General features: G+C 42.5%; 2 protein-coding genes across 2 annotated transcripts; one reads left to right on the forward strand and one right to left on the reverse strand.

Annotated features, from left to right (window-relative positions):
- Positions 1–109: 109 nt before the first annotated feature.
- On the reverse strand, positions 110–2,271 carry LOC115036039 (uncharacterized). The gene has a single exon (XM_029494141.1). It carries the CDS (start codon positions 1,737–1,739, stop codon positions 1,074–1,076), a length of 666 nt encoding a protein of 221 aa, XP_029350001.1. The 5' UTR covers positions 1,740–2,271; the 3' UTR covers positions 110–1,073.
- A 1,952-nt stretch (positions 2,272–4,223) lies between these two features.
- Positions 4,224–20,038, forward strand: plcb2 (phospholipase C, beta 2). The gene is made up of 32 exons (XM_029493472.1): positions 4,224–4,389; positions 4,655–4,732; positions 5,373–5,441; positions 6,190–6,330; positions 6,771–6,850; positions 6,962–7,015; positions 7,131–7,206; positions 7,413–7,513; positions 7,992–8,152; positions 8,249–8,395; positions 8,522–8,679; positions 9,757–9,839; positions 10,012–10,096; positions 10,466–10,676; positions 10,779–10,864; positions 10,943–11,039; positions 11,132–11,216; positions 11,431–11,555; positions 11,813–11,964; positions 12,442–12,606; positions 12,721–12,820; positions 12,991–13,095; positions 13,331–13,395; positions 13,547–13,637; positions 13,709–14,158; positions 14,314–14,497; positions 14,946–15,093; positions 16,716–16,780; positions 17,326–17,385; positions 17,612–17,669; positions 18,841–18,924; positions 19,868–20,038. Exons 1-32 carry the CDS (start codon positions 4,306–4,308, stop codon positions 20,036–20,038), a joined length of 3,819 nt encoding a protein of 1,272 aa, XP_029349332.1. The 5' UTR covers positions 4,224–4,305.
- The last annotated feature ends 1,803 nt before the right edge of the window (positions 20,039–21,841 follow it).

Here is a 21,841-nt window from a genome sequence, read left to right on the forward strand (position 1 = left end):
CATCACATGGCAATAAAAGGGCTGCTCTTTGTACTTGCACTGTTATTATAAAATCTGTTGCATCTTCTTCCTTGCATCAGTCAGTAGATGTAGGTTTTGCATGTTATTGCTACACTCCAAAGTTTATTTGAATCCATCTGATCTTTTAGCTTACAGAGTAAACCTTAACATACAGAGTAATGTCAGAAATTAATTCATGATTTAGGGCCCATGGAGATCTCTTATAAGGGTATATAAAACCATAAAATCATTTTCTAAGGTTGTTTATTTGTACCTTGTGATATAGTTATACCTACTATACATACTGTACTTGAATAAAAATCATCTAATTACACTAAAACTTCATCAAGGCCCAAAAGATGTATGCCTGCCCTAGATGTACATAACCAAATACACAATACATTTACATGGTTATGGGTATATGCACATACCTGAGCATAACTCAATAATGCAGGTTCTTCTACTCGGAGTCCAGGTTTGATCCATGAAAAGAAAAGTACAGCCAGATGTTAAAATGCAATAATGCAGTATTGATCTAGACCAGCCAATGAATGGCAGTGATATCGAACACTGTGTGCCTGTGAGATACATGTTCCACAAAACCAAAAGCATCTCTGGAGTCTTTGTCCTATCATTTTAAGAAAAATATCTATACTAGTCTGGTACGCACGTACAGGCGGGTTAGTGGCCTCGGAAGCCATCCGAGGTGAAGTAGACACACTGATTTTAAGGCATACAGATGGCCAAAACAAAACGAATAAACCAACAAACAAACAAAAATTCGGCATAGCTCGTGTTTGGGGGGGCAGCAGTGTTCACAGAAGAAGGGAGGTCTCCTCTTTTGTCAGTCATCAGGGCGAGATATGAGTTCATATGTGCAGTTCAGCATCCACATGGGAATCTGCATGACGAGTTTACAGAAGACCTGTGTGTTATCCGACCTGCGGCACTTACTGTCCATAAAACACTCCGCGTTGGACCACTGTGGCTGTGTGTGTGTGTGTGTGTGTGAGGGAGAGAGAGACAGGGAGAAAGGGGGATGTGGTCGTGGTGATGGTGGGAATCAGGCCCGATCAGTCTCCTCTGGTCGGGGGAACAGTCGGAGGTCCTGCAGCGGGCTCCTGCCCCGGGTCTCGGCTGTCGGTGGCCCGCGCTCCCCGGCCGTGCGCCTCCGTTCGCTCCCCGGAGCCCGTCGGGGTGTAATAGCTCCGAGACGCCTGTGTCTCTCCGGCCAAAGTGGCCGATCTGTCTGCGCTTGTGTGACCGCGGGAGGACGCGTACAGTCCGCCCTGCCGCTGCTGGGAGTGCGCAATCTCAGCTCCGGTAGCACGGGGGGAGACGGACACAGCCTCGGCCATGCCGTCCCACTGGAACGGCTGAGGCAGCGGGGTTGTGCCCTGCACGGTGTGGTTGAGAGACAGCAGCCCAGTCTGTGTAGAGTTCCACTCTGAGACATTGTTGCTTGTGGAGATATCAGCTGAGATGTTGGCAGTGGGGGTGACCCCCTCCGGTACTCCCGGTTTCCCCGCAGAGGAGGATGCACTAGTTGGTCTCCAGATCAGACTGTAGTAAATAGCCAGAATAATGGCTGCTAAGGACACGGACAACACATATGCAAAAACAGTGGCTAGTCTCACCCACTTCTTGTTAGTCTTAGCAGCCATCTTTGCCTTTTTGTCCCCCGTGTAAGTGGCCGGTTTGCCCCTCTCCATATTGGGCATGAAGTCCCTCTCTCTCATATTGCCCCTATTTTTCCCTCGATGCTCCACCACCCCCTCCGTCTTGAAGGCTTCTTGTTATCCACAGTCCAGGAGAAGACAGGAAGCTGAAGGCTGAGGAGGAGGATGCTTGGGCACCTTGATCCGTCCGCACCGCAGGAGGCTTTTGCTGCTAAATGGATCTCCGGTGACTCATTTGATCTCCAAATCACAGCGCCTGACACTCGACACCCGGCGCAGCATTGCGTTTCATAATCAACATCAAGCATCCGCAGGCTGATTGCGAGTTTTCAGCATCCGTCAGCGGCGGGACAAACGTCCACCTCACACGGCATTTCCCAGGAAGCAGCTCGGTTTTTGTAGGCCCCACGGCGAATCCGCAGTACAGGGTTTGATGTCATTTATTAAAACAATTAAGTGAGATCATACGGTACACAGCTGTCTGTCTTATCCAGCAAATGAAGTGGCTGGCTCAGCTAAAAATACAGGAGAGGGGGCGGGCGGAGGCTCTTAAAGAAGCAGAAGCCGTGCAGCAGTCTGAGAGGAAGCAACACACACACCGCCTGGACATCAAGACAGTTGTGGAGAAGTGACGCTGGAAGTGTTTACGTTACAGCGCGCGCACCCAAGTAAAAGCGTGCACGCTGGATACGCGCAGTGAGATAATAAAGCGCCAATTCACGGACACGTGTTGGTTAGGATGAATCACCCGATGCTCCTTACCTCAGCCACAGACTGACAAACCCGGAAAACCCGATTGTTTTGTGTCCCGTTTGAGCCCACCTGTCTGCCGCTGCTCTTCACGGCGCCTCATTTCAGCACAATGGACAGCGCCCGGGCAACAGCGTCTGAAAGGTCACGTGTCAAATTGAGGCGGTTTCACTACGACCTCAAGTTAGACAAAGACATTTCCACAAGCTACCACCATATGAATAATTATCATTATTTAATAATGAGTGATTTAGGGTTAGGAAAGTATCACTCTTGTATCTAGTTATGTGCTGGAACCTCGCTTGACAGCAACAACCTCAAACAAACTCCTCAAGCAGCTGCTGATCGGGCCTGCACAGTATTCAGGAGGAACCCTGGACCGGTCCTCCTCACAGAGCTGCCTCTGGTGCGAGTGGTTCTCTTCAGGTGAGCATCTCTGCTGTATTTTGCAGATTTGTTATATTGTCCCGTTGCAGCATCCAGCTTGCCATGATGATAGACAGCCACTTTGGCAGTATCACTTGAGATAGTAAAAAAAAAAAAAATAAATAAAATTCTGCTTTTTTTTTATACTGACAGTGTTCTGGGCCCAGAGCCAACACAGAACCAAATGTCAGTGCTCCCTTTAATGTAGTTTAACTTTTAGCTGATGATTTCATTAAGTTTTCTCATATATATATATATATATATATATATATATATATGTATATATATGTGTGTGTGTATATATGTATATATATATATACACATCATCATTATGTGTATATGTATTGAGAGTCCATAAAGCACTTTTCCAGGAGGGCGTGACTCTTTTTTGGAAGGAAGTACACAGTTTCACACTGTAGCCAGTTCTGCTGCTAATCACCTAAGTTTTACCATATTGTACATGATGACCACATGCGATACATCTTCGTGCCTCTCCATAGATAGAACATCAGCATCTTTAGGAAAGTGAACCTGTTGTGATTTGCCAGATGTCACTCCTGCAGTCTCTGACTGGCTGAACCTTGCATTAGATTCACATGCTCTGAATGCTTATTTGAGTAATACCCAAATGAGTAGAGTGTTTTGTTGATAGAGTATTCAGTGTCCTGCACAGAGTATTAAATGGTTCTCTATAATGGCTATGGGCAGCGACATCATTTGATATGATGATGATGGCTACATAAATTCCGCTTGACTTGGTGATGTAGTTTGCTGATGTAAAATATACAGTTTGTGGAGCTGTGCCATTTATTTACAATAAACAAGAAAACAATAAAGATCTATTATGGGTTGGCCAAGGGTAATGCAGATAGTTTTGGTTGTATTACCTTAGGTTGTGAGATTCATCATCTCTAAGATTTATGCTCGATACAATGGAGGGGGGGTTGAGAAAACAAAAATAAATTAGCAAACAGAAACAATGTATCTATTACTCTGCAAAGCGTAGACACTTATTACGTGGCTCCAACACTAGCAGGCAGCTGTATTGTATTTTTAGCCTGATGAAAGGACTGCTTTTGGAAAAACATGTTGCCTTTACATGTTGTATTTAAGCACCACCACCAAAAAAAAGGTATTGCCTGGCCATATGTGTTATTTTCTGTCATCTGATTCTTTTAATACAAGTCTTTTCTCTCATACTGTGAACTGAATGCTCCATAGTCTGTTTGACTGGAAGACATCCACCTTTAGTCATATTACATGACTGTCTCGTGAACGCTTAATTTGCAAGTCATATTTTTTTTTTTTTTTTGGTTGCACCCTGTGTAGAATTGGAGTCTACTTAGGAGTAATAGATGGTTAGGGATGTACAGACTAGATATGTTTCAGTTATAGCATTAAATTGGTTTAAAAAAAAAAAACGCAAAACAGAACACTCTAAACGGACAAAATGAATAAGAAAAGATACTTTCTGGACCCTCCAGTGGTCAAAGACTACCTGGTCAAAGGAGACAGATTCACCAAGTGGTCAGAGGTGAGTGGGCATTTCAATTAATTTGTCTGCGAATAATTTTATTTTTGTTTTTCAATGCAACAGATAGCTTCATTTAGGTTTCACCTTTGTCAAAAATGAACCTTAAACACCTGTTCAAGATTTGATTGTTTCTAGAAACGTATGTAGCTCTCAAATTTAAATGATCTTATCCAACGCAACCATCAATCAGCTCTTTCTCAGAGGTTTTAATGCAATGAATGAATGTCCAAAATCTAAGCATGCCAATTCCCTTGTGTCTATCAAGGACTCCACAAAGACTGCACCTGTCACCATGAGGATGGATCCGAAAGGTTTTTATGTCTACTGGATTAACCAAAGCAAGGTAATCTGTGTGGAAAGTCTGTAAGAGAAGAGAACAATATCCTTGCACAATATGTCAAAGGTGTCAGCCACCGTGGTTTCACATTATTTGGGTAAAAATTGCTATTGAGTATCAGACAAATCTAACAGATTCAAACCAACATCAAATGGAGGTGGTCGTGTTTCAGTGTGCACTGTGCCTGTGGTGGGGATGTGATAAAAGCTGTGGGAAAGCTAAGAGCTGTGGTGCAGCTTTTGATCCCAGCAGCTTGTGGAAACTATTGATTGGTACTAATGTAGGCTCACCATCCTGCTGCAACTGAACTGTGATGCACTTGATTGAGAGAGAACAATTTCTCTTTGCTACTCCATTTCTCTCTCTGTCTCATCGAGGCACCCTATTGCTTACACCACATCACAAAGTCAGCGAAGCTTATATTAAATGTCTGCCTCTGTCGCTGCTGGTACCCCACTGCTGACTAAAAAATGTCCATGTGAGTTTTAAACGGAAAGCATCACCACAGTTTCATCCGTGATGTGTTGATCGCCTCACAAACAAAGTGAACCCCGTAGTTTTTGCACTTTGCCAAAGGATGACTTGTATCTCAATCCATATTTGGACAGGCGCCTACATGTTGAGATGATTCTCTGCTTGTTTCTAGGAAACAACATTCCTGGATGTTGCTACAATAAGAGATACTCGAATAGGCAAATATGCAAAACTTCCAAAAGTGAGTACAGTAATAATATTTATTGTGATAGCATGCACACTGATTTGACAAATAAGTGAAACTGGTGTACTTGTGTGAGAATCTCTGCAGCCATGCAAATACAGGGTGAAGCCTTCAGTATGAGTTGCAAGTTTGCATTGCAAAAAAAAAAGGGCTATTGGACCAGGGCCAATTCCTACCACTACTGACACTAAGATTTTGGTGAGCAAGCTTTTTTGTTTAGGTTTTTCCTTTGACAGCCTCTACAGAGAGTCTCAGTCTATAACCGTCGTCATCTCTCACTGAGGGGAAATCTGAAATCTGTTCTCCTCTGGGAGATGCACAGAGTAATGCATCATCCCAGCAAGGGCCTTGCAGGAAACACATCTTCATCTTCGGCCCCAGAGGAATTTTGGGAAAGTAGCACTAGTGCTGATATCAACTGTGTACATATGGAGGCAGTATATAAAAGTGATGAGCAGTCCCTAAAACATGAAGCACTGGTTTTACTCTTTTTTGCATTCTGTGGTGTGTGTGCGTGTGTGAGCGAGAGAGAGAGAGAGAGAGAGAGAGAGAGAGAGAGAATGCATCTCAGGATCTATATGCATGTGTTTGCATGTCTTGGTTAGCACATTTGACTGTGTTGAACAAGCTCACAGACATCCAATCAGTGTGGACAAGAGCCTCAGATGTGATTTTTAAGTAAATCATAACTTTGCAGAGGCAATTTAGCATAATGGAATTCTCTTTCTTCCTTTGCTTTGAGCAGCACCCAAAGGTCCGCAATGTCTTCAACCTAGACTTTCCCGACAGCAACCATCTTGCCAAAACCCTGACCATTGTCGCAGGTCCCGACACAGTGAATCTGACCTATTACAACTTCTTTGCCTCCAAGGAGAAAGTGACACAGGTAGACAGACACCGCAGCGTGCACTGGCTCGGTGTTATGGTTACTCTGTCCTTGCTCTAGCTGTTTACAGTCTTTCCCTCCTGCCAAACTGATACTGATACTGATCCCCTCTGATTGTTGTCACACAGCTACAAGTCATTACTCAGTATACAATAAGCCTTTGAGTGCCCCTCCATTAAGGCACCCTCTCTCTCTCCTTTTTAGTCCTTATTAGACTGTATGACTCCGATGCTCAGTTAAAAAAAACAAACAAAAAAGCCCTCTAATGAAGCCACAATAGTGTTTTCTCAACTCATCCTGCACCACTCTCATTTCTTGAGGTACTATTATTTGAATGCCATCTAGTGGCAAATCTGTGTCAATTTTAAAGCCTTCATAATCGTTTTGAGGCTGATGAGTGTAACACTCTTTGTTTTTTTTTGCAATGAAATGTACATTAGAACTGGGCAGATGACATTCTTGCAATTGCCTACAATGCTGCGAGAAGCAATGCATGCAGACAAGTCTTCCTGGACAAAATGTGAGTGAGCATCACATGGTGACTCCCTTCATTTTACCATGCAGACAGAGTTGACTGATTTCATGATAACAGTAGCCCTTTGTTTTTGTTTTGTTTTTTTTTTTATTTTAGATATGTCCGCATTTCTCTCCACACCAACAAGGATGGCAAGATCCCAGTGAAAAAGTTGGTTACAGAGCAGTCCTGTAAAGATGTCAGATAACGTGCAATGGTTTGTCGTTTCCAATGCATTTTTTATTTCATGTTTTATCCCTTAATGTTTCTCTGTGTGTTTTCTAAGTATTTACAAGATGTTCCCTGCGGATAAGAAGAGGGTGGAAAGTGCCTTAGCAGCAGCACACCTGCCTAAAGGAAAGGTTAGAAACTAAACCTTGGTCCACTGGAAATGCATTTTAACAGGGTTTGCCTCATTCCTGTAATGCACTGGTGTTTGTTGTGACCAGTGACAGTGATCCCAGACTTCCCATGAAATTATAGACTAAACCTAAATACTCATGTTGCATGGTTATTGCAAGAGAAGACACACTTTTTGCAATAATAACTGATTTTGTTCCCATTTTAGTACGACACCATGAAGCCAGATGTGTTTACCGAGGCAGCCTTCAAGGTCTTTCTGACAAATTTCTGCCCACGGCCAGAGATCTACGAAATCTTCACATCCTAGTGAGTTGACATCTTTAACTTCACTGTTCAACTTCTAACTAACTCAGTTAAATGATCCCCAATTGATAATTATGTATCTTATTGTCTTGGAATATAAATAACTGTACCTCAAACCATAGTTTATCACCTTTATCTTGCGTTCACCTTTTTTGAGACCTTTTGGAGTTGGCTCATTTTGTCATCATTATTTATCTGAATCTGACCAACAAATATACCTATTCCAACACAGGCAGGCCATTTTATATCCAATAGCTATGAATACAAAAAAGCACTCTTTTGCATAGTCTAATTTGGAAGCACAAAGCCACAAATGCCTGGTGTAAATGACATTATGCCAGCCTCACTCTTGGCTCATCTGAGCCTCCAACTCATTCATTAGCTGGCATGGGCTCAGGTGGGAGACAGTGGGCTGTAATGGGCAGGAGCAACGTAATGTGTAAGCACTGATGTGATTGTTGTGCCATACGGCGCCCTCCAGCTCCACAAAACCCACCATGACAAAGGAAAATTTCACCAAGTTTCTCAACGAGAAACAGAGGGACTCTCGGCTCAACGAAGAGTTGTTTCCACGTCTGCGGCAGGACCAGATCAAGGCTCTGATTGACAGATATGAACCCTGCGCCAACAATTCTAACAGAGGTGATATTCATGACAACCTTGTGAGGCCGTTTGGAAGACTGGCAGCTTGCTTCGTACTGACATTTTTTTGTCATAATATTCCTTGTTCATCTCCAGGTCTGATTTCTCCAGAAGGTCTGCTATTCTACCTGATGGGGCCGGAGACATGTGTTGTTATACAGGACAAGTTGGCTAAGAGTCAGGAAATGACCCACCCCATACCCCACTACTTCATCAAGTCCTCCCATAACACGTACCTGACAGGTCCCAAGCACCAGTCAGATTATAGCTCATAAATCTTTACACCTTATCCCCATCAGATACTGCAAAGTCAGTCTGTATCATTTTGGACAGATTTGATTTTGAGACTCCCTGTTTGTCACCCCGCAGCTGGTCAGTTCTCCGGTGTGTCCTCTCCAGAGATGTACCGTCAGTGTCTGCTGTCCGGCTGCCGGTGTCTGGAGCTGGACTGCTGGAAGGGAAAGCCTCCGGATGAAGAGCCCATCATTACCCATGGCTTCACGATGACAACAGAGATCCTTTTCAAGGTCTTAATGCACAATCCATATTTTCTGAGCTCTTCCTGGTCTTACAAATATATTATTCAGGCATGAATAACAAATGTTTGTTATTTGTTCTCTCAGTCAACCCTGGCACCTTGCTCAGCTTGACAACAAAAAAGATGAAGTTAGGGACAGTATCAAAAGTGCAGTTAAACAGTGAAAAGATCCAGTTGTATTTCCTCTACCCATTTCTTATTCAGGCGGTAACTGACTGTTGTTTGTCATAACTGCTTTATTTTGCTGGATTCATCTGTTTTCTGCCACTTTTTCCAAAATTATTTTAGCTGTACACAAAATATAACGTAGCTTTTATAGCATATTAGCTTAACCACAAATATGAAGAAATATGGATGGGACACTACATACCGTTGTCAAAAGTTTGGACACGCTTTCCCAGACACGTTTGTATTGTTACTGTATATTCAATAATAGAAAACCTCTACCCAGAAAATTCATCAGACTCCCAGAACTCTCAGTGGCCAGTGTTTACATTATTACGTCGTATTGTTCGCAGTCACTTGACACTGTTCTCACATATTAAAGTGGGCCACTGTGTATCCTGGGTACTGGATAAACCAATTACCATAATTCATGCCCATGTGCACATTAAAACGCAAGAGAATGTGAAGGCTCTAAAGGATATGGTAACACACACACACACACACACACACACACACACACACACACACACACACACACGCGCGCACTTGGCAAACAAGCATCCCCATCTTCCTCTTGTGCTCAACACTTCCATTTAAGGGCAGTCGGAGCACTACAGTCCCAGGGAACCCGGACGCAACACCTCACCTCAGTTTACTTGTCAGCCTCTGGATGTGCTAGAGTTGGATCTGACTTCAGGGCCTCTGCTTAGAGGCAAAAGTCCTACAGTTTGTAATTGATTCAGCCTGTCGACCACACACCCTGTTTATGATTTTCAAATATTTGTTTCCCTCCTTTTCTTCGTTTTCTTTTCTCCCTAACCCTTGTGTTTTTCTGCTGCTTTCTTGCCAGTTATATCTTTTAATAAAAGCCTGGTGTAATGTTTTTGTTGATGTCCCACAGGATGTGATCGAGGCCATAGCTGAGAGTGCCTTCAAGACCTCGCAGTATCCTGTTATCCTGTCGTTTGAGAACCACGTTGACTCGTAAGAGCTTTTCCATAAACTCATGCCATGTAATGTTATTAACACAATGTAATAACACGTTGATGACATTATCCCAAATGGAATATCAATGTACAATATTGAGAATGAAAGTGAACCAGTCATTCTGCCAGTAGCAGAGTATAGGAGCAGGGGCTCATCTGCTTTGTTACAGAGTGAAACAGCAAGAAAAGATGGCCAACTACTGCAAAGCCATATTTGGTGATGCCCTGCTGACAGAGCCACTGGACAAATACCCTGTGAGTGCACTGCTGCAACACAGCTCTCTGCCAAAGTAATGGAGTGAGATAAAGTTTGTATACAGGGATGAGTTAAACAGAACACTTTGTCTGATAATTCAGATGGAGCATTATCCTTTTATGCTGTGTGACTCAGCTGAGTCCTGCAGAGAAACATCAAATATCAGCACAAAGAAATGACAAAGTTCAAGTTTAATTTTGGTCCTCTTTCTTATCTCTGTTAGATATGACCCTTGCAGGTTCCCATACCCACCCCACTGATTCATATTGAATAACCATTTATAACATCAAACAGATATCCCTCAGTGTCTGCTTCACCATGAGTTCATTTTAATTTTATTTATTTTCCTTGTTGTTTCTAAAATCCAGTTGAAGCCAGGCCAGCAGATCCCCAGTCCATCTGAGCTCATGGGCAAGATCCTCATCAAGAACAAGAAGGGCCATGAAAAACCAGCCCAGGCAAAGAAAACTACAACAGCAACCACAGACCAACCCACAAGCACAGCTGGACCCTCCCAAGACACCAGCAGCACTCCCCAGGGTCCCGCAAACTCAGCACCAAGCACCCAGGATGGCCAAGGTGAAAGGGACACACACTGAGCCAAATCAGATTGGACTCCTAAAATAGTCCTGTGTAGTTATTTTTAAGTGTTACTGCCATTTTGTTTGTATGTTTAACCAGACGGCGATGCAGCTGTGGAGCTGGACACTGAAGAGCAGGAGGAGACAGAGGAACAGGATGAAGAGAAAATGAAGACATCAGATGAGGTATAGGATAAGAATTGCCATTCATGTCTAGCTAGAGCATTTTCACCCTCGGCTGACTTCCTGTTGGTCCCCCCGCAGGGCACAGCTGGACAAGAAGTGACTGCATACGAGGCAATGTCATCCCTGGTCAACTACATCCAGCCCAACAAATTTGTCTCCTTTGAAAATGCCAAAAGTATGCCTTTACCACACACATAGGTTTGACAACATGCATTTAATAAAATAAAGCAGTTTATGCAAATCATAGTTTTTTTTCTTTGTTCACAGAGAAAAACAAGAGTTACGTCATCTCTTCTTTCGTGGAGACCAAAGGGGAGGCAATGATTTCAAAGAGTGCTGTTGAATTTGTTGAGGATCCTTTATAAGTGCTGATGTGTTTATGCTTGAAAAAATCAAAAATCAAAACAGAAAACTTGCATTCAAATAACAAAATAAATTTTTATATCTTATATATATATCTTATATATATTTATATCTTATATCTTATACTGTCTTATACTGTATACTGAAAGTTCTGGCTCACATGAAAACACAGAGAAATTGTGCTTCTTAACCATCTTTCTCAGATACAATAAGAGGCAGATGAGCAGGATTTACCCCAAAGGAACAAGAATGGACTCATCCAATTACAGCCCGCAGCCTTTTTGGAACGTGGGCTGCCAGATGGTGGCACTCAACTACCAGACGATGGGTAGTGATGGACACTCAAAGCACTGATCACCAGCTAAAATGTCATGACTGTGTTTTAGTTTAGCAAAGCATGCAGCCATATACAGTTATGGTCTAATAACAGAATGATGACTTTGTGAATTTTAAAAGCAGAGTTTCTGTTTTCCACCACAGCAGGTCAGTGTTGAACCTCTTAAAAGTGCACAGGCCTCTCAAGCCCTCACTGCTCCTCCTTGTGCCGAAGAGAGGGGGCATGAATGGCTTTCTGTCTTTTTTCAGATTTCCCCATGCAGCTGAACTTGGCTCTTTTTGAGTTCAACGGCAGAACAGGGTACCTGCTCAAGCATGATGTTTTGCGCCGCGGTGACAAGAAGTTTGACCCTTTCTGTGACAGGATTGACACCGTTGTGGCGAGCACACTGACTATAAAGGCGGGTTTACTATCATGTTCCTTTAATCATCCCTGTACAGTGTTTGGTGTAGGCTTGCCAGGAGCTGTACAATACAAGTATGCTTTTGAAGCTTTATTATACACTGAGGCTGCAGCGTTTATTGCACTGCTCTGTGGGGAAGCTTATGCAGTAGCATTGTGTATATAGCTGACAGCTGTTATTGTTCCTCTAAATTGCGCAGTAAAATTAACCTCAATAGCTCTGGGTGGTCCATGTTTGTCTATATGCAGCCATGTGCACTTGAGTTTCTCTCTAGTTTGAATGCAGAATCCATAATTATCCAAACTTCCCGCTGTGACTGATACTCAGTTCTTGGTATTCATCGGACTCCATATGAGTGAAAACCTGAGCTCTATTTATATCCACTGTGTCCTGAACGTGGACCCGCAGTAAAGGTCACATCCATGCTCAACCAGCGTGAACATGTCTCTCATCAACTCTTGCCCCTCTCATTAGATCTATTCAGGCCAGTTTCTGTCAGACAAAAGCGTGAAAACGGGGGTGGAGGTGGAGGTGATCGGGCTGCCAGGAGACCCCAAAAAGAAATATCGCACCAAGTGGTCCAGCACACCCAACTCCATAAACCCAGTGTGGAACGAGGAGCCTTTTGTTTTTGAAAAGGTGCCTTAAGCCCCTAATATGCTCACACAAATGAGGGTGAATGTGTTTGTGAGGGCTCAGATATTATAACCTGCTGTGCTGCCGTTTGGTCTTAATGCGTTTGTTGTTGGTTAGATCCTGCTCCCAGAAATGGCCTCTCTAAGAATCGTGGTCCATGAGGAGAACGGTAAATTCTTGGGACACAGGATCATCCCGCTTGACGCCATCCAATCAGGTCAGTGAAAAAAAGAAGCTATTTATGTCTCTGGCTCGTGTGGTGTCTATAACCTAAAACTACCTGAGACATCTTGGGCTCTGGGTGTATGCTAACTTGTTTCACCCTCTGGATCAGGGCGGGGCTGCTGCCTTGCTTTTCATTCACATGGGTATGTTTTATGCCCTCAGGCTTCCACCACATCTGCCTGCGCAGTGAGAGCAACATGCCGCTCACTCTCCCCGCTGTCTTTGTCTACATCGAGGTCAAGGACTACATCCCTGCCGCCTTTGCAGGTGCTTGGCTTTTCACTTAGTATTTCTATTTTTTAAGAAAAAATTGAAACCTCTGCTGTAATTGAATCGATGCTATCAGCCACAGTCAGGGACAAGACTTCTGGTTAGGTTCAGACAGAACATTTTTTAAATCCCGGAGAATATATCAAATTTAGTTTGGCAAATGTAAAAAAAAAAAAAAGAAAGAAAGAAATTATTACCCAACTACACAGTGATGTGTTTGATTCTCCCACAGATTTCACTGACGCCTTATTTAATCCAACAAAGGGCTCTGAGAAGTCAACAAAGACTCCTAAGGAGGTAATGAAAAGCTGCTATAACTGCTACTAAAATTGACATCTCACTAATCTCCCCGGCTCTCCCATAAAACCTTAACTGTACTAATGAATTTCTTAGAAGATGACCAGGCCTGCCAGATTGTAATGTTCCTGTCCTTTTTGTGCCCACGCAGTCATCCTCTGACTACATCTCTCCCTATGAGATGCCCCTTGTGGCCCAAAGCCCCACAGACAAAGCTCAGGAAGGTGAAACCCCTGTGGAAGGTAAAGCCTGTGAGGTTTCAGTGCTCCATCTGGCAGCTGTATATTATCACTAAACTTTCTGCCTCCCTTAGAAAAGGATACATCCGAACCAGCACCTCCTCTTGATGATAAGGACCAGTCACCCCAGTCTCCACCAGAAGTAAGTGCAGAGGAAACTAAAGAAGAGACAGAAAACACAGCAGAAGCTCCGCAGCCCGCAGAAGAGCTTCCTCAAATCCCCGATGAAGCTGCTGCTGATGCTGATGATCCAACACCAGATGTAGGAGCATCTGATGCCCCAGCCGAAGCCGCTCCTCCTCCCCCCGAAAAAGAAGCACCCCCAGAGCCAAAGCCAGCTCCTGACACCAAAGAGGAACAAGCGATTGAGCCCTGCACAGACCCTGAGCTGGGGTCAGATGATAAAACAGGAATAGAGGAGGCTCCAGTAGAGCCTGCTGCCTTGGTTGTTCCATCTCCAGCAGAAACATCACAGAAGTCTACAGGGTCAAATGACTCATCTCAGCCGCCGACAGACAGTGAAGGTAACGCTGAAGTCCTTCATGTGCTGCACATGCACACAATACAGGACAATTCAGACATTTTTTTCCTCGTCGAGTAGATTTACTATGAATGCACAGCCTCTGCTAATACAAGTCAGAGGACTCTCACAACAAACCCCGCTGTCTTTCTGCTGCAGAGCCTTCAACTGTGACTGTTGAAGAACTGACACAGCACAAGAACTATCTGAAGGTCATCAAACGTCAAGAGAGAGAGATGAAAGAAGCTGAAAAGAAATACCAGAAAAAAGGAGAGGACCTGATCCAAAAATATTCTGACATCTTCAAGGCCACCATGAAGAAGTCCTCTGTGAAGAAAAAAGAGTGAGGGGGATTTTTTCATTTTTCAGAGTCAGTTTCAGGTTGGAATATGCTTGGAGAAAAAAAGTTTGACAAAAGAGGGTGCAACATGACCCATCTGTCCAAATGTTTACATTTAGTCACCTAAGACTCTTCTCTTTCCTTTAGAGCAGCAGTGAAGTGTATTAATATTGACTCACTAATGAAGTTGTCGTTGCTTTGGTCAGTGTTAGTAATGACATCACATTTACCAGCTCACAGAATATTTCTCAGCTGATGTGCTTTGTCATTTGAAGTAAAGTATTAGAGGAAAAGGAGAACAATGAAATGATTACGGTTATCGAACTTCTACACAAAGCCTCCATACGAGCAGCTTTCTGTAGAATTTCTGTATCCTTATAATTTTACTTGAAGGGTTGTGGCTGTTGGTCAGTAATTATATTCCCTATGTGTCCTGTTTTGTGTCCTCCAGGGGAGGAGGAGGAGGAGGCAGCTTGGACTCCAGTGTGAACAGCGAGCAGGTGCAGGAGCAGAAAGAAAAAATGCAGGCCGAGCTGCAAACCCTGTGGATGGAGCAGTGCTCTCAGCTGAAAAAGAAGAAAGAGCAGTTCGCCACAGAGGTGTGTAAAATAGAGATTTACTCTGAAAGGCCCCACAGTGGTCCAACCTGAACAGCCATTGTTTTCAACACTTTGACTTGACCCACAGCAGTGTCACCTGAAATAGGCTGCAGACCCATCACTGTTCGTCATGGTAACAATAATAAACACCCAGACTGAACAGGGAGTGGCATACCTCCCTTCAATGCTTGCTAGGTTTAAGAAAAGGTTGGACTTTAGGTTGGTCGTTGAGCTTTTTTGTCATGGCAACATTAGTAACAACGTCAACTTTGTTTAAGGGCCATGAATATCAGAAACAACATAAACTTCGACCTTACACATAGAAATGAAACCCAAATCCCCCTCTGAACAGGGTTTATATCACCCACGTCAGAAGTTCCTCTTAATATCAGAAAGCTTTTGGATGCCTTTCAGGCCACAGTTTCAGTGTCTGGCTCGTAAATATGAGCTTCTGTTTCACTTTCACTGATTTCATCAGCGTCAGCGCCACACAAAGTTGGCAACTTGAAGCATCTATCAGCTAAAGGGAAATATCTTTATATGAGTTGGTGGAGGTGAAAACTGAGCTATAAGGAGAGAACAAACACATTTGTCTTCATGATATGAAATCATCTCAGCAGCTTGTTCTGCTGCCTCCGAGTGGCCAAATGAAAAATAAATGGTCGAAGGTTTCTGCCTGTTTTTATTTATGTCCTCTGCTTTACAAAGGGCAATATTGTACATTTAATTCAGCTAAGCTATTGAGCACCAAGTTAAGATGCAAGCTAATAAAATAATCACTATATTTTACTACAGGTTAATTGATAATTTAGTGTAAATCACAGTAATCCATCTCCAGGCCTGGGGGTTCGAACTGAGAATGTTCTTCTCTAATATATAACACAATGAATCAGTTAGACAACAAGATGCAAAGATTTTTGATTGATTACCCACTGACCATAATAATGAATAATATAAGTGATGATTAACATTATCATAATATAACAGTCTCACAGGAGTTATCATGCATAAAAGTAACTTATATTTTTGTTCCTTAAGGACATTTTTTAACTTTGAATACCACTGTGAATTTCAAAAGAAGAGGAAACTGACATTACTCACATGCATCATCATATGAGTATTTCATCAGTCAGAGTATTTTTAAATGGGTACCTCAGAGTCAAGATCTGCTCCTTGTCCTAACAAAGTTCATCTCTTGTGCTGTCGTCCCTGGCTGTCTTTACTATATCTACTGATTCATGATTCATCCCCAAAGTAGAATTCATTTTCATTGTTCAGTATGCATTCGCATCTCTTATGCAGCACCTGATTTTCCCTCTCTGTGCTGTGTTGGGGATTAAAGATAGCAGCTGGTACTGTCAACGCTTTATTGATAATACATCACAACTCAGGGGTGCTTTTAGCATCAGCTCTGAATCAGCGTGAGACTTGGGGGTTAATGAGATAATATTTTAAAGGTTACCGCCTTGGTAGACAGTCTGTTCTGTACTGTTGAACGACGACAGTTAACATCCTCAGCATCATATTGTTCCAGATCCTCCAAACCAAAAACCAGACCGCTGAAGAAGTCTCTGTCTTTATCTTGATTCTGAAAGTGCCACTTCCTTTCTGTGTTGTGACAGAGACTGGCCAGACTGTTGGAGATGGCTACAGAGAGACACACCAGTGAAGTGAATTCCCTGGAGAGGTGTGATCACATGCACAACACATTTTGGACATGGTGTACACACTGAGAGGGTTTCACTTTGTCTGTCCAATCTGTGCCTTGAGACTGACACATCTGTGTGTGTGTGTGTGTGTGTGCGCGTGCGTGTGTGTCTTTGTGTATCCTGAGGTGAAAAATTTGACATTTTACAAAGAAAATACCTCAGATAATGGATGTATAACTTCAGTGTCCCAGTCTTCTAATGTCCTTGGCTGGTTTACGGCGTTGCTTGTCCACGTGTGTGTGTCTATGTGTGTGCGTTATCCCTGCTCCCCAGATGGTGAATGGTTATCTCAGGACAACCATTATCCAACAGGTGTTTAAACAGCAGCAGTCCTGGTCAGCTACCTGTCCACACAGACACTAGAATATTACATTTAAGCATTTCCCACATTGAAGAAAAGGTCACATCAGACACACACACAGCACTACAGCTGTTGTGTGAAGGAAAAGGCTTTTTAATGGGCAGCATTCTTTTTCACATTTCAAATCAAATCCTCACTTGCACTCTCCGTCTTATTTTGCAGTGAAGCCACAGATAAAATGAAGAAAACATTCGCAAAATGTTCCTCCTCAAAGAAAGCAAAGTGAGTCCACAGCATGACCTTGCCTTCACTCTGTTTCTATTTACTGCATTCCTCAAACCAAGATACAGCTTCTTTTATGAAGTAAAAAAAGATGCAGATATTGAGGGAAAGTTCCACTTTTTATTCATTTGGAACATGGAAATGCAAATTGAGGATTAATTTGATGAATTTAGAACACCACCTACTAAAGATATAATTCAAAAAAATGTTCTTTCTCTTCTCTTAGGCTGAAAAAGGCCATGAGCACAGAGCAGCTGGATGAGACTGTTCAGTCTGATGGAGCAGTAAGTGCAGAGACCTTCTACTAAATTCATTCAATGTGGTAGATGTGAAGATTTGCATGCATGCATGTGTAAACCTAGAGGAGAAATATTCCCTTACATGACATGAGCCTCAGGCCTCCTGATGAAAGGAGTCATGTCAGTCAGTCTAGAATGACTTAACTTTGGTGTATTATTATCTATTTAACTTTTTTTTCTGCCTATTACTACAACACATGCATTGTACAGCAGATTAGCATCAGTCTTCTCATATGGCAGTAAGAAAGTGAAAAGCTCACAGCCCTTTAAGTTCATGAGAAGCTGAAACAGTGTTACCGTCAAAGCTCACATCTAACATCCACTGGTCTTTTTCAGCACCTATTGTGTTTTACTGTGTATCTATGGTTACAGAGGCAGCAAGCCTCGAAAGATCTGAAGGAAAAAAGAAAAAAAAAACATGGAAAAAAATATATATGACATTACTTTCCTTTCATATATCTGGACGCATGTTCACGAATAACATACTGACATGTTACTTGCTCTCACGCATGCTGAACCTCTGTGCATGCACTCAACCTCAAACAGTCCACACACACAAACACACATGTAGCCTTTTACCGAGTAGGTAAAGTGCGCCAGACTCTGACAAAAGGATGGGTTTGCCCATTTCTCAGAAGCTGTTTACAGGCATCGGGCTAATCCATGCGTGGTCGATGACTCACTGAGTTTTTCTTGTCCCTCAACATGAAGACCTATTGTATCTGAGTTAAAGAGCTGTTTCATTCTGTTCCCCTGGATGACTCTGTCTGGATGGCTACCCTGCCCCTCACAGATTGGGTTACCTTGCATATTTTGATCCTCTTCCTCAAAATTCATTAATTACCTCGACTATGTATAACAGAGTCCCTTATTTAATCTGCACAGCCACATTGAATGAATATCTGATATCAGGGCTGTGTGACCAAGCTGAACAAATCCAACCTGCATGTTCACCGTATTGATTCTCTCAATCAAGTTGCTTCCCATGGGTGCGTTCATGCCTAGATACACACACCTGAAACCTGAGCAGCTGATGTGTTCATAGACATGAAAACAGTCTTTACTCCCCACTTGATACCGTATGCTCACAGACTTAAACCACAGATCGATGGTGCTTTTCATTAGTGACATGTTGTATTTTATTGCATTGCTACAGTCCTCAGCTGACAACCCGCAACAAGAAGCTCTAAAGAAGAAACAGGATGCTACAATAGAGGAAATCAAGGCCCTGACTAATAAGGTGAAGATTTATAGTTCATTTTTCACAAAAACTACTAAACCCACAAACTACATTTTTCTGTGGGCTATATCCAAAAGGAAACTGAAAATGTCATTTTTAAATTCTTTGGGAAATTGTCACAGATATTGTCACTGATGTACAAATGAGCAATATTCACCACAGCAAACTGGCAACAAAATGGCAATGCTGTCATAAGAAAGCTTTGCTGTCTAAAAACTATCCAGCAGAATATAAATTGGGTACCTGGTTCCTCATGTCCAGGAACTGTGTATGCTTTGTATAACCTCTGTATGCTTAACCTCAACCCTTAAACAAAAACAAGGTTTTAATCCTCAAACGTAATACTTTACATTTTAAAGATTTTGTGCTCATGCAGATACACTTGTCGACATTGCAAACTGTGTCAACAACAAATCCCTGATTTTTAAATACGTTATTGGCCACGGCCATCTGTCCGTGCAGTGGTTGAACACAGTGCTGTGATGTGACGCATCCTTCCAATTCCAGCCAATTGATAAAATGCAAACCAAGCTCCCACCGCTGCAAATGATGTCACAGCGTTTTTAATGACAATGCTTTGCTTTGAAGTCAAACCTTGGCAGTTGGCACTGAGAAAAGAGGTGTTACATGGTTGACGCTTGAACACCAGATGGATGGTGTGTTTTTATGTCTCACCATAGTATTAACTTACAAATACACTTTTTGATACCGTGAGAGGCAGTGGGAGGAATTCAAGTGAGGTTTAAAAAACAAAGCAACAAATGAGGAGGACCTATTTAAACAGATTTAGTCAATGCATTATGTATTTAGCATCATCAAGCTGTTTTCCTTAATCCTAACCCTAACCCTCTTGTCCATACACAAATATATTCTTTAAAGATTATCATAAACAGGATTTGATTTAGAACTGATTTGGAAATTGGTTTTGGCCTCGTGTCTGCAGCTCAATCAGGAGGCCCTGAAGGAGCACGAGCAGAAAATGAGGTCTCTGTCAGCAGAGGTGAGGGATGCTGTTAATGCCTGTGTTGGGGCCTACTTTCCTGAACTTGTTGACCAGGCTACAGACAAGAAGGTGGAGGGCGTTGGTGTCTACGGAGATGTGTTTCTTGGTTAAGTTCCTCTTTCTATCCCCGGCTCCTCACTGTAACCTTCAACCTGTTATATAATCTACAGTCTATACTATACATTTGTAGATTTCTCAATTAGGGGAGGGCTGGGCAAAATTTCTATTTAGATTTTGATGCTATTCATAGAGTATCTTTTAGAAATACTTACTTAGTTATCATAATGAACATGTATGCCATGTAGAGCAAAGGTTAGATTATTTGAAAATTACATTAATATTCCGTTTGATTTATTATTTTGGCTGCTTTTCATTAGAAAAAAAACGAAACAACAACCCATCAACACCTGAAATTGGGTTATTCAGTGACAAATATCGTATCTTCCAGATGAAGGTCCATCATCAAAAGTCTCATAGTTTTCTTTTTGTGCTCTTAATGATCCAAAAATGGCAATGAAGAAAATGGAAAGATTAATGCCACAGCAAAAAATGGGTTATCTGCAGGCTGAGTGGACACAATGACTCTATCTGTTACACCTCAGCACATTTTCATTTTGCTGTGTGATACTTTCTGACGCCACAGCCCAACTCAGAATTAGGTTTACAAAGCCACGAAGAAAGCTCAGCAGCCTGAGAAGAAGCTGAATTTACTGTTACAACAGCAATCCTATAACACCATACAAATCAAGACTTAGACCTTCACTGGTGTATACCAAGTAGTCCTTTATTTGGAGGTATTAAACACATTTTGTTGTTTTGTGATATCGGCATATATAAATAAAATTAATTTGACTTGACTTTGTTGCTGTTCTGCTGTATTGCTGTATTCACATCCCTCCTCAAGACAGGTAACATTCACGTTTTATTTTCTGTTTCGCATCAGTAGCTCTCTATAAACTGGACACACTGGCGTGCTTTGCACTGACTGATCTAGATCTTCAGATTGTGAAAAGGTTCACAATCACAGATTACTTGAGACTTGACTTTAAATATGTGGAAGCAGCTTCCACATGTGCGCCCATCAGAACTGTGACACCAATGTGTATGTAAATACTTAGACAGAGCCGGACACCACACCAGCACACACCAGCCTATGAAATGCTAAATGCAGCTGCAGTGTCATCTGCAGGGCCTTGCTCAAACTCAACTCAATTTCTAGTGCAGTAATGAGCTGAGGGTGATGACAGTCCCTTTCTCTGTCTTTCTTTCTGTGTGCATTTCCTGAAACCTCTACACTGGCCAGTGTAATTTAGCACATCAGAATTTGAACCATTCAAAATACCTAATAGTTGCAATGTCTTTTCTTTCCAATTAATATGATGGAGCAAGCGCTATTTTTAAAAAAGAGCCGCAATGAAAGCACATGGACCCTAACCCTAACCCTAACCCTAACCCTAACCCTGTCATTTAGTCATTTGTATAAAAAAACCCCAACTCTCTGTAGCTGAGAAACATCCCAAATTAATTTCAGCTCCCTGTTTACACGTGCAGTGTGTTTACTTACTTTACAGTGTAACACAGCTTTACCCGGACTCTTTATTCATAGCAATCTGTCCATTTCTGTTATTTCCTTTTCACTTTGCCACATTTCCTCTTGTGAGTCAAATGACATGTGTGACATTTAAAAGTGGAGGTTCTCGACAACACACAGCTTGAGTCCTGCCACGTCATGCACAACAGAGATGGTATGTGAGCTTCAGAGTGTGAAACCAGTCAGCCCTGAATCACTGGCCTGATAATCTTGCATGAAACAGAGACGGCTCTGGCAGCTCTGTCCCAGACCAGCTGGAGAGGGATGGCCTGAGCACGATCTTTAACCACATGGCAACACTTGGCTGACTAATACTGCATATA

The sequence above is a fragment of the Echeneis naucrates genome, chromosome 22 (assembly GCF_900963305.1).
Source record: "Echeneis naucrates chromosome 22, fEcheNa1.1, whole genome shotgun sequence".
NCBI lineage: Eukaryota > Metazoa > Chordata > Actinopteri > Carangiformes > Echeneidae > Echeneis > Echeneis naucrates.